Source organism: Haplochromis burtoni, unplaced genomic scaffold (genome assembly GCF_018398535.1).
Source record: "Haplochromis burtoni strain Fernald_Lab_line unplaced genomic scaffold, NCSU_Asbu1 Contig_8, whole genome shotgun sequence".
Lineage (NCBI taxonomy): Eukaryota > Metazoa > Chordata > Actinopteri > Cichliformes > Cichlidae > Haplochromis > Haplochromis burtoni.
In genome coordinates, this window is record NW_024582369.1 from 2,673,776 (window position 1) to 2,686,860 (window position 13,085).

A 13,085-nucleotide genomic window follows, 5' to 3' on the forward strand; every position below is an offset into this window, starting at 1 on the left:
ATACCCAACAGTGAATTATCACTTGTTATCTTTATGGATTTTTTTATGTGTAAACTTTGTGACCTCTATTTATTGCCATTGTTAAAGCTGCTACCACAACTTTCCTCCGGGGCTGTTTAGAGGGAAAGACAACACCAAACGTTTGTATCTGGACAATAAACACCACACAGTATTACATCCTTTTCAAGTGTAAGGCTCTTTGAGCAAGTTGTTGGGGAAACAAAATTGGCAACTGCAAGTGGTACAACCTGCCACTAGGGGGCATACGACAGCAGACAATCAGAAGACGCACCAACTGAGATTTCAACACGGTTATAATTTACAGCGACGTACGACTATAAAGACACACGCGAACTCACACTCACACAAACGGGGACCACAAGACCAGACCTGAACACCACTTCAAATACCTTCGTAAATAAACAAATGTGGGCTGGAGCTTAAATTGTCCCTGCTGTTTGATGGGCCTGCCCGTGAAACTTGCTTATTATGTCAGAGTTGATGACTGGAGCGTTGCATTCACTGCCCGCTTACGTTTTGGGCGCTCCCGGGGACCCTCCTCCATCAAAACGTCAGAAACGACCGCTATAAAGCTCATGTGAGGCCATACCGACCGCTCAGAGTCGCATATACCTCGTTAACGGGACAACCTGCGGTCTGCCTCCTCTGAGACAATAAGGCGGCTCTACATTTAAGTGATACAGACTTAGAGGAGAAGTGTGCCAGGCCACCGGATAAATCTGCTGGAGTGAGTACAAGTATGCAAAAGACCAGATTGCTTGTTTCTACGGATCAATTTCATATATGTGGGAGAGCGTCTTTTTCGGGACTTTGAATTGAGTTGTGTCTAATGGGCGAACACAAAATTGGATTTCCGCAGGCGAAGGGGACAAGAAAACGAATCAAGCGAGGAGTTTTTAAGCATTAGTTTTTCCAAGGGAAGTTTAGAGAAGCACAAGAAGAACCATAGGTCACAGGACTGTGATTTTGACGGATAGTTGACACGGACCCTGGTAGTCCTCCACACATTTCAACCATCGAGCGAACAAATGCAGAGAGAAAGATGCATTTGGGTAAGGCTTTACTGTTTGTCATCCTCCTCAACTGCGCAACTTTGAGCTCATCCCTGTCAACTTGTGCCACTGTGGATATTGACCATGTGAAAAGGAAGAGGGTCGAGGCGATACGGGGTCAAATTTTGAGCAAACTTCGGCTGACTAGTCCTCCACAATCCCTTGGACCGAGTAAAATCCCCTATCAAATCCAAGCGTTGTATAACAGCACCAAGGAGCTACTGGAGGAGTTGGGGAGGGATCGGCAGCAGAGTTGCGGTCAAGACAACACAGAGACAGAGTACTATGCCAAAGAGATATACAAATTCAACATGGACAACGGACCGCCGGAGAACAGTAAGTATCGCACTTTTTCAGACAGCCAAGCTGTCTTTCTCAAACTTATGCCAGCCACCAACGTGTCCATAGTGCGTAATTACGCATCAAACGAAGAGTGTACGCCTAAACCCAGCGGCACAAGACTCAAAACAGCAATTATGTAATTCCGTTTCATTGACAGTTTTAGATTGATAAAATTTCTAGTTGGCAAAAGACTCCCTCAATTTTATGATATTATTTTTATTATAATATATATATATATATATATTTATATTCCACGTTTAACTCCATTCAAGCCGTCCTCTCTTTTACGAACTAAATCCTCTTTTTAGTGTTTGTGCTGGTAACTGGTTAGTGTCACATAATCATAATCATAGAACATAGAAAAAACAAATTCCCCTTTGGCAGATTAATGTTTAATTGTATAAAACTCTTCTCTGAATTTTTGTAAAACTAAAAGGCGAACAGAAAGCAGTGCCCTTGTGAATGATGTGCTTTATTTCTTTTGTGCTCGCCAACCTGTTTTATGTCTGAACCTGTGTTCCAGGAAGGCCACTCTCCTCCCACTCCTGACTCCGCTCTTATTCGCTTTGTTTTTTTCCCCTCTCTATGGTTCATGTCTCCCATCCCAGATGTTCCCATTTCCTTTCCAGTCAGGTTCAAATGAGAGGGACATCTGCACAGGCAGATGGGGATGCCTATAGAAGAAGGAGTTGGAAAAGTTATCAGAAATGAGCAGGAAAAGCTAGACAGCAGGACCTCCCCATTAGCTGGGATAGAAGGACTCTTTTCTGCTTTAGAGTTTCTCTGCATGGGAGGAGTTGGCCCTCATGCTGGTGCCACCCACTTGCCTATTGAGATGGCAGTGACCCCACTGGCCGTCTTGGCTAGTTAATTATGCTCGCGGGTGGCCCACGAGAATGAGATCACATACAGGACAGCTCAGGTTTAACTTTACTAAACCGTGTGTGAGGCTGAGCCCTAAACCCAATTAAGTCTAAAGACTATGCCAGCATCTCATATTGCCAGCAGGTATAGGTAACAAGTCATTACTTGGCTTAAAATGAGTTTAAATTTATATGTGAAATATTTGTTAAAATAACACATAAAGACTGCTTAGGCTCACATTATTTCCTCTACATGTGTTAAACCCATATTTGACTTTCTCCTCTATAGAATAAAAAGCTACGAACTGTAATTGGAAAACCTGTGCTGGAGGGACATGTGTCAGCACTTGAAGGAAATTCAAGTGGCATGTGGTCCGACTGAGTCTGGATTACCGACAAAGCAGAATAGGATAACTGCTGTGCGTGTGCGAGAGGCGAAGCGGGCCTCATGGTCTAGAGCAAAGCCAAGACCATTGCATCACAGTCCCTTTGAAATCAACAGGTGTTTCTCAAAAGACCTACTTTCCCTCAGCAATGTTCTGTTTCAAATCTCACAAAATGGTTTTTGACAAAAACACCAGGAAATAGGCGCCTTGAGATGGTGGACTCGTAGCTGGATTTGAGAGCCACGGATGGTCTCGAGGTACGACAATGTGACGACAAAGATTTATATACGGTGTCCTGTTCACTGGTGTTTAAACAGAATAACACACGCCGATTGATGACAAAATCTTAAATACAAGAGTTGTATGTGTATGCCAGTGTTTTTTTTAATATGTCCAGTGTGACCTCATACTTGGAAATATGCATTCTGTCAATGCCCAGTACATCCACTTGTATTCATTCAGCCCCTAAACTGAGAGTGGGTAATGTGATTTTCATATGATGGAGAAGGAAAGATGATGAACTTTCAGATTGGTTGAGGTCCACTTTTGAATTTTGCAGGAGAGAAAAGAAAAAGCAACGCAAACATCTTTTAGATTAAAACAACATTTAAAGCAATGTATTCTCCATGTTTATCCAGTTTACTTCTTCATACAAGACATACAAAACTCAAAACATAAGTTTTACCTCAATGGGAGCAAATGGGTAAGGTCCCCTCTGTTTTAACCCAGTTCATCAACAACTCAAGCAAATTTAAAACATGTCTTCTCCTGCAGAAAAATGCAGGGTTTTTTTTATGTATTTACTCAAAATCTATATAACAGATGGGGACAAATCCATATCTTCTTTAAGGTATGATGATGTGTCAAACTCTCCAACAAATCTTTCAAAATAAAAACAAATTACATCAGCTTTCATTGCCCTCGACACATACAGACGAAGCACTTTTTGATCTGCCACGCCTATCACCAGGATACCTTTTACAAAGCACCCCTAATCTCTTTTGTGTAATGATAAAGCTACAGTTAAAGTTAGATTAGATTCAGGTGCAGATAAGACTTGGGAAGGTTTTACTGAGAGACTGTTTTGTGTAATGTTGGGTAGAAACACTGTGACCCCTCTTAAAGTGACTCAAATACTTTGTAGCTCTTAGTGAAGCTTTGTTGTTGTGGTTACACCATTAGCTGCCCACTGACTGGTTTGTCCCACAATCTGCAGTCCATAGACAAGAAATAAAAACTCACTTTTGTGGCTAAGACTCCATGAATTTGATCCATCGTATTTAACAGTTTTACAGATGTCTCTTTTGATAATGGCGGTCTACGGGGAAAAAATGTTTTCTGGACCACAGGGACTGTTTTCAATTCAAATGCAAATGGGTACTTGGAAAGCATAGCAGCAAGACTGAGCAGTGGTGCAGTATCCGGCCCTGTTAATGCATTCATTAACTATACTCCCAAACCTCTACCGTGTCAGTTGTTTTTTCTTTTCAACGTCACATGACTTGTTTGTATCCAATTATGCTCTAGAGGTCTGTGTCTTTACCCTTGATTACACTTTAGAATGTACTGTCATTCATTAAAGGTGGCCACAGATTTTATTATCATTCCACAATAGGCACATGCTTGTGAATGACATCATGTATTACCACACGCCAAGAATACTGCATCTAGCTGCCAACATTAGATCCTATTATTTTTTGAGAATGAAATGACGTGTGACTAGCTGTTAGCTCGCGCCATCCTTTTTTTTGGGTGGAATTCATAGCAGTGATGTCACGTTTCTCACGTAGCCTACAGCGAGGAAGTGGGAATGTAAGTTTTACAAAATATCAAACTACTCCTTTAAGACAGTAGACTGTCAGTGATTACAAGCCACAGTGCCAATGGTGCTCCCTGCATGAGGCATAAGAGTGCTTGGAGGCTGACTTTGTGGAATGAAAATTTGAGTCTGGGCCAGTGACATCACGCTCTTTATCTCATTTACATACATTAGCTTTTTGATGGGGTTCAGAGGTAATAGGTTGACCTGTCAGTCTTGTGGCAGCCTTCTGCTTCATTTACACCTGCCACGGCCTCGAGTTGGTTCACAGAGCAGCCTTAAGGTCATTCAAATTACTGTGTTGAGAGTGTGGACAACAAGCATCGGAAAGATTTCCTTTTATAGCATGGTACTTATACAGAGTCTGGCATGTCTCAAGGACCGAGGTTGGGCTGTGGAGAAGTCATCATGGTCAGAAAGGGTTCAGGTCCAAAAAGTTGTCAGTGGGACTGAGGATAGGAAGGTTTTTGATACCAGATAGGTGAGATCATACTAAGCTAAATAATGCTATTTCAGTGACGACATTTTCATTTCCACCAAATATAGACAAAATGTGTTAGAGAAACACTGACAAGTTCTGATTAAGGTGTGCAGCAACACTAGTCGTTCACTGTGATAAACGTAGTGCCAGACACCACAGAACCACTATGGCCAAGATCGGATTTGAACTGTGTATCTTTATCTATACAAGGTCCATCTGTCTTATCTATCTACGGACATAAAATGCTTCTAAGCATGCTCCCTCACAAAACATTTGTTTTATTCTATTTGTTCCAGACGATCTGTCTTACTGCCCAAAAGGCATTACTTCTAAGGTTTTCCGTTTTAACATCTCCGCCATGGAGAGGAACGCCACCAACCTGTTCAGAGCAGAGTTTCGAGCGCTGAGAGTTCCAAACTCGACTGCCAAGAGGAATGAACAGCGGATTGAGCTCTACCAGGTGCGTAAAGGTACCGTTTCCTTGTCCTTCTACCTAGATAAAAGGCAGACCGCAAATACTTTTTCTGGATGTAATCTTTGTATACGAGGAAAAACAAACAAAAGAAAAATACAACTACAATTCTGAACTGTTGAGAAACCGGTCTTGAAATAGCTAGTCAGTTCTATTGTTATTTCAGGCTCCAACTAACAAAAAATAGACAATTATAACTCGATTGCAGTTAGGTTCTAGGTAACAAATAGATGAACAACTGAAAGGTTCAGCAGGCCTGCAAGATCTTTGCAGAACCGGGACAGTTAGCCACAGACAGTGTTATCTAAGAACAAGTAGTAGACATCTACAAATGTCTATAATGATTTTAATTATAGTTATGTGTAGATCTCTAGTACTGAATATTGTAGTTAATGTCCTTAATGCAATATTCTGTTATAAGGATCTAAGATAGGGGTGTCAAACATGTGGCCTGGGGACCAGAGTTGGCCCAGAAAAGACTCCAATTTGGTCCACTCTTTGTTTTTGGAAACTGTGAAAAAGGGGGTAAATTTTAACTGTAGCTTCTTAACTTTTACAACTTTTCCTGCTGATAAGGACCTCCCCACACCAAAGTAACCGATACACAATTAAATGACAGAAAAATATACTATTAACATAGTACCCAGAATTGGTATTAATCTTGGCAGTTAAAAGCATCATAGCAATCTGGTGTGTGTGCAGGTGCTTAGATACACATGGTTGGCATGTTGGTATTTACATGTATGCTGTGTTCTGTGGTTGGTTTTGTAAGATTTTGGTGTAAATAAAGGATTTTGTTTAAAATCTGCCTTTTTATTTTCATAAAAATAGATCTGCCCAACCCACTGACCGAAAAACACCTCCAACATGGATTCAGATTAAACTTTATTGTCACACCGCAGATTAACAAGTAAAAAGTGTGTGAAAAACCTATGGAAAAAAAGCTCTAGATTAGAAGGTCACAAGAAAAAAAAAAGAATAATTTAGATGTGTGCAAAATACAAAAAAAGAATGTCTGTTAATAAAATTAATAATAAATAAATAAACAGGTCATAACTTGTTCAGCGACTTAATAGCGGTTAGAAAAAAGCTCTTTTGCATCCTGCTCTGGTGACAGAGGAGGTATTTATAGCATGTTCCAGCCAAATAGCCGAATTCCACAGAAAAACCAGGGACCTGTGGCAACCTTGCCAAAAGTTAAGTAAATAATAACAGAAATAGTCAAATGTAAATTTATAGATCTTGTGCACATTCCCACATGTCTTTAGTTATAAAGAAATAAATACAAGCCAACAAAAATGGAAAGACAAGGTTTAGTCCGATTTTATCAAATGCAATGATACAATCTACTTGAACACTGCGAAAAGCAGCATTAATGGGGAATTTAACTAAAAGTAACTGTGACAGTTGTTATAATAGCAGAGTTGGCCTTTTGTTGATTAAAAATACATCTTTTGTTTAAGATATAGCACCATTAAATTTTAACATATTGAGTCTGGCTGATGTAAGAAATGCATATTTTGTCATTTTTGTCTTTTGCCACTTCAAACCTTCTTCATCATTTGAACAGTTATGACATGATATGACTTATTATGCAAAGGTGGGAATTTGCATTTAGCTTAAAAACACCCCTTGCCTGCAGTCCGTCTACGTGCACACACGTATTTTGATAAATGTAGCTTTTCTATAGCTTTTAGCCTTTTCCAACACATAAATGGCATTTTACTGTCATTTTACGGTCACTGAAATTGGAGCTTTTGAAAAACCCCTTCCAGGGTGAAGATTTAAATCTAGGCAGGGAAATGAATGAGGAAAGTCAGATGTGTGAGTGTCAGTTTTGTGTGTGCAACTTCATTGTTTGTCAGCTTCTGATTGGTCAACATTTCCGTATTGTTAGAGTTATGCTGTAGTGCCACCCGGTATGCTTTTGACAGCCCTGGACATTGTTTTTTGCATTTTCACGTGAAAAGTGATATTTCAAGGCAAAAACGAGAAACTCCCATTTTAAATAATACCCATGTACATGTCGACATAGCCTCAGTGTAGTGTACTTTTTCTGTATTCATAGTTTATTAATATATTGAATGCACTCTTTCCTCCACATGATTCACTATTATTGAACAATCAGAATAAGAACAACTAAAACAGTTGAGAAAAAAGGCTTCAGACCAACTATTTATTTTTGCTTCACAGATCGTGAGGCGAAATGAACACATTAGAAAGCAGCGCTTCATTGGAGCCAAGAATGTGCTGACCAAAGGTACCGCAGAATGGATTTCCTTTGATGTGACCGAAACAGTGCGGGAGTGGCTGATGAAGAGAGGTGAGCCTGAGATCTCCATATTTCCTCATTTCATAATAACTCAGAATTGTTATCATTAGGAATAATAAAGGATTACCATTAAGGTTAATGAAAGCTTGCCTTTTTTTAATTGCAGGATCTAATATGGGTTTGGAAATTAGTGTCCACTGTCCATGCCACACCTTCAGCCCAAATGGCGACATCATTGACAAGGAAAGTGAGGTCCTGGAGGTCAAGTTTAAAGGTGAGCTGCAGTGAGATTTTGTCACATTAGTTTTTATACCCCCCCCCACACACACACACACACACACACAGAAACAAACAAACAAACAAACAAAATAACAGTATATAGGATGGACATAGCTACTAGGGGTTTGTGCAAGTCATGTTTTATGCTCTGTGTGAGTTCTTACCATCCCTGCAATACATTTACATGGCAACATTTCATTGAATTCAATACACCTTTATTTATACAGCGCCAAATCACCAATAGTTGCCTCAAGGCAAAGACCCAACAATAGCACAAAGGAAACACAGAAAACCCCCTAAATTATATAACCCCTGATTAGCAAACGCTTTGGCGACAGTGGGAAGGAAAAACTCCCTTCTAACAGGAAGAAAGAAAGAAAATGTAATCTTCGTAATAACCAAATCACATCTTTATTGTGATAAATAATCAAAGGTTATTTACATAGAAATAATTTTTAAGCATAGATGCTTCAATTTGATGAATTGAAGCAAATTATATTATTATATTATATTATGGTGAATAATATTTAAGGTCTTTCTCAGATAAAAAAGGATGGATTTTTTCCACAGTTGTTAATAGTTGTGCAATTGGATCATGTTTATAATCAAGGTATTGATGAAGAGGAGGAGCACAGTCGCTTGGATCTGGATCACTTGAAGAGGAAAATGGAACAGAATCTCCCTCATCTCATCCTCATGATGATCCCGCCCCACCGCCTGGACACTCAGTCAACACGCCGACGCAAGAGAGCGCTGGACACAAACTACTGTTTCTCGTAAGGGGATTCACGCCAGTCTTAGCTAGTCCTTGAGAAATCTATTCTTAGTGCTGTCAAGTTTTAATGGTACTTTCATGTGCAGGAGCTTAAATATTTGATACAACAATTAAATATTAAGAGAACCTAAATGTTCCACTGAAAGCATTTCTTGAGACTGACTATGTTTTTGTTGTTCCTCCTCATCACAGAAACACGGAGGAGAGCTGCTGTGTTCGCCGGCTGCACATTGATTTCCGCCGTGATTTGGACTGGAAGTGGATCCATGAGCCCAGTGGTTACGATGCCAACTACTGCTCTGGGCCATGCCCTTACCTGAGGAGCTCAGACACAACGCACAGCTCGGTAAGTGGGATTTTGCTGAGGGAGTTTTGCACAGTAGAAAAAAAAAAGCATCATAAATGTCAATGTTTTATATGTATATTCACTACAACTATACATGGTATTTTAAATTACAGTGTAAAAAACAAAATATAAAAAACTTGTCCATTTGATCACAAATCAATATATCTGATAAATATATCTGAAAGCTATCTTTCACAGTCAGAGTATAGGTATTGCATTGATTAAAATAAAAATGCCTTGGGCTGTAACTCTTCTAGCAGAAACTCTAGCCACTTTGCCACTGAATCTCCAGGCAGCTGTTTTGTGTTAACAAGACTGAGCCCTGTATTTAAACATGGGGAAAGAGCTATATTCTTTATTTGATATGTAAACTGAATGAATCCCCACCTGCTGGGGCATCCAGTCAAAAGAAAGTTGACTTTAGGGGAAAGGAAAAGAGCTACAGCTATGTTAGCCAGAAATTGGTTCCTTTCATGATTTTTTATGGTGGGTTTTTTTTTGTGTGTGTGTGTGTGTGTATCATGAACCTCATCTGTGCACTTGCATCAGTAGTAAACAAGGTATGCTTTATACACTCACGGGCTACTTCATTAGCTATACCTTGCTATTATCAGATTGCACGCAGTTCTGATTCAACAAGGAGCTGGAAACCTTCCTCTGACATTTTGGTGGATATTGACATGACAGCATCACGCAGTTGCTGCAGATTTATCGCCTGCACATCCATGATGTGGATCTCCCATTCCACCACATCCCAAAGTTGGTTTATTGGATTAAGACCCGGTGACTGTGGAAGCCATTAGAGTACAGTGACCTTATTGTCATGTTGAGAGATACCTTGGTTGTAACAAGTGGTTTATTTTAATTGCTGCTGCCTTCCTATCAGCTCAAAGCAGTCTGGCCATTCTCCACTGATGTCTGATATAAACACAGTGTTTTTGCTTTTTTGCGTTGTTCATGTATAAAACATGGATGTACCTTGTGGGTCGGAAAACTCCATCAATGCAGAAGTGTCTTAAACGTGCATTCTATCTGAACGTCACCAGATGGCAATAGTTGTGGTTGCAAAAAGACTTCTGCATGCTATGAAACCACAAAGACATTGGCTTACGAGTTGACGAGTTGTCAGTCACAAGTTGTTAGGCGGTAAGCGTTTGGTTTCGCAGTCAGACCTGGAAACCAAACTCGTCATGTCCAGTTTTTGCAACCAAGGTGGCGACATGGGAAGCCCTCGTCACGAGGCTTCAGAACAGGACTTCACAAACCACTGGGTGATGTCACTGTAGCTATGTTCATCTTTCATACTGATATTTGCCCAGAGTTGGTTATTTTCTCTTTTTCCCTTTTTCGGACTATTGTTTTAAAATTGTCCTAGAAATGGTTTGGTGGGAAAATCCCTGCCGGCCAGCACATTCTGAAATACTCAGACTAGCCTGTCTGGCACCAACAAACATGCCACGTTCACTGTTACTTAAATCACCCTTTTTCCCCCATTCTGATGCTCAGTTTGAACTTGAACAGGAGGTCATCGTCACCATGTTTACACGACTAAATGCACTGAGTTGCCGCCATGTGTTAGGCTGATTAGATATTGGCGTCAATGAGCAGTTGAACAGGTGTACCTAATGAAGTGGCTAGTGAGTGTATATTTCTCCAGTTTGGCTGTGAAAAACCAGATGTTTGGCTCTCTGGTAGAGGGGCAGAGGCTCTTTGCTGTTACTACTTTCTCTCATGGATTTCTGCGCAGAAGTCTTTGTGTGCCATGTCTCTGCCATGTAATATCACATAGGAAGAGACAGCAGAGATACACGGTACACAAAACAAATGTGAATTTTATAATTTTTTAATTTCTATGTCCTATTCAATAGCTGCTGAGCCTCTACAACACTCTGAATCCAGAGGCATCTGCCTCCCCCTGCTGTGTCCCCCAAGACCTGGAACCCCTCACTATACTCTACTACTCTGGACGGACACCTAAAGTGGAGCAACTCTCCAACATGATTGTCAAGTCTTGCAAGTGTAGCTGAGAGGACATGAATGTGAGGCAGTGTGGCAGGATTTTACTCGGTACAGACCAAACCCATGCATGACTTTTGGACTTTTAGCTGTGACAAATACTTAAACTGTGGCCTCATGGCTTAGATTTGAAGACCACTGAGGAGGTGGCACATTTTTAACGATGCAGATTTTCTCAAAAAACAAAAAAACCCCAAAACAAACAAACTTGATATTTTGATACTAATTTTTTATTGTTTCCCTCAATTGGTTCTGGTTGACAAGTAAAGTAGTTTAATTTGAATCTAACTAAAAAAATAGTCCCAAATAAGACTTGAGCTTAAAATATTTCCCCCTATATTTGTGAGGATGGACAACATACTTTAGAGGCTAGATTGACAAGGGCACCTATTTGTGACAAAATGAAAGAAATTAAAATAAAAACAACAAAAAAACTAACTATAGCTGCTTCATTGATAATTACTCAAAGAGGGCTACGTTGTAGTATTTTTGTGTAACTCTTTCTTGAATCTAGCCTTGATTTTACATTGTTAGTCGTCACAAATATAGACAGGTCTCTTCTTTCAGGCCCAATTTTCCCTTAAACTTGCCTTAAATTCCCTTCACTTCAAACAGTGGGCATTATCTTCAAACACAAAAGGAGAAAGGACAGACTTGCTGCTGTATCCAAAGCCATAGCTGTGGTCAGGGAAAAGGAGAGCTGAGAGAGAATGCCTGCTGGATTTGCAATGGAAAGTCAATGAACAAAGAAGGTTGAGCCAAGCTTTTCTTTTTTTGGCCAGCCAGCAGCAATGGTCTCGTTTTTATTTTTTTTTCTCGGTGAATCTATTAAAACGAATGGAAGAAGAAGAAGAAGAAGAAGAAGAGGGGACCTGTATGGAAGGGAAGAACTGTGATGGAAACTAGCCACGAGCACACTGCCATTCACTGGAAGTTTTCATCTTTAACAGGTTCACATTATTTTTGGGACATCAAAGAATATACTGGAAAAGAACACGTGTTATGCAACAGGTTTTTATGAGACTTCTTTTACATTAATAGCAGATTTAGTCTGTTATGCAACTTGTCGTATAGTGATTGTTTCACTAACTGGGAAGAAGATTGACGTGTAACAGTTTTATATTAAACTGTGGGTACTGTTACATTTCCTTTGTGATTTAGAAAGAATATGCAACATTATTGTCCATATAGGAGTTTAACCTGTTATGTGGAATCCCCTTATTTGTCTGACTAAAGGCCATTTTTTTAGTGCAGCTGTTTTCTTCTATTTCTTTTGTCTCCTGTCAACTCACCTGTCACCCTTCACTCCAGCCCGCTGACAAGGAATTTACATGTGCAGTCTGGGCTTCCCAAAACATTGCAGTCTTTCATTCCCTTTTGCTCTGTCTCTGTTTGTTTTGGTGCTCTCTTACAGTGTGAAGTCCTAATGGAACAGAAATGAAGAGGGAGTGGAGGAAAAGTTATAACATGACAGTGGCCTGATGTACAGTTAGACCTCATTTTCTCCGACTCATTTCTGAATCCCTGTACTGTTTGACATTTGCCCAGTCGCAGTCATCTAGCTTTTAGGTGACATTTACATCATGTTGTTGTTTTTTTGTTTGGTTTTTTTGGCAGTCATGTCGTTTGATAAAATGATTGTTATTAAAAAGACATCATGCAAAAGTCTATGAGCCCCTTCTTAAAGCGTAACGTTCAAATCTGTGCAAACATTTAACTCCAAATTAGGAGATGATGAATGTATGAACTGTTCTTGTCTGCCTTATTGAAATGTCATTTAAAATGCTATTTTCACATAATGTTTTGGCTCCATGCAAACATCATTTTTCTCTCTTGAATCTCACCAACCCCACCTGTTTCCTGCAGGCGCATGCACAGCCTTTTCTCTTTTTTTTAAACCAGAGTGATAAATTCAAGTTTCTCAGGGGTTACTGCTTAACAGCTTTCCCAGGCAAAAAGCA

The 13,085-nt window shown here is 39.9% G+C and overlaps 1 protein-coding gene across 1 annotated transcript; it reads left to right on the top strand.

Moving 5' to 3' along the window:
- The first annotated feature begins 406 nt into the window (after positions 1–406).
- LOC102301571 (transforming growth factor beta-3 proprotein) lies at positions 407–12,792 on the top strand. Its single transcript, XM_005914422.2, has 7 exons — positions 407–1,409; positions 5,261–5,424; positions 7,630–7,759; positions 7,875–7,982; positions 8,598–8,763; positions 8,955–9,108; positions 10,977–12,792. The coding sequence occupies exons 1-7, from the start codon at positions 1,064–1,066 to the stop codon at positions 11,133–11,135; spliced, it is 1,227 nt and encodes a 408-aa protein (XP_005914484.1). The 5' UTR covers positions 407–1,063; the 3' UTR covers positions 11,136–12,792.
- The last annotated feature ends 293 nt before the right edge of the window (positions 12,793–13,085 follow it).

Coding starts and splice junctions, on each gene's coding strand:
- LOC102301571 (XM_005914422.2), top strand. CDS start 1,064: ATGCATTTGGGTAAGGCTTTACTGTTTGTCATCCTCCTCAACTGCGCA. Junction 1,410..5,260: donor CAACGGACCGCCGGAGAACA/GTAAGTATCGCA, acceptor TATTTGTTCCAG/ACGATCTGTCTTACTGCCCA. Junction 9,109..10,976: donor CAGACACAACGCACAGCTCG/GTAAGTGGGATT, acceptor CCTATTCAATAG/CTGCTGAGCCTCTACAACAC.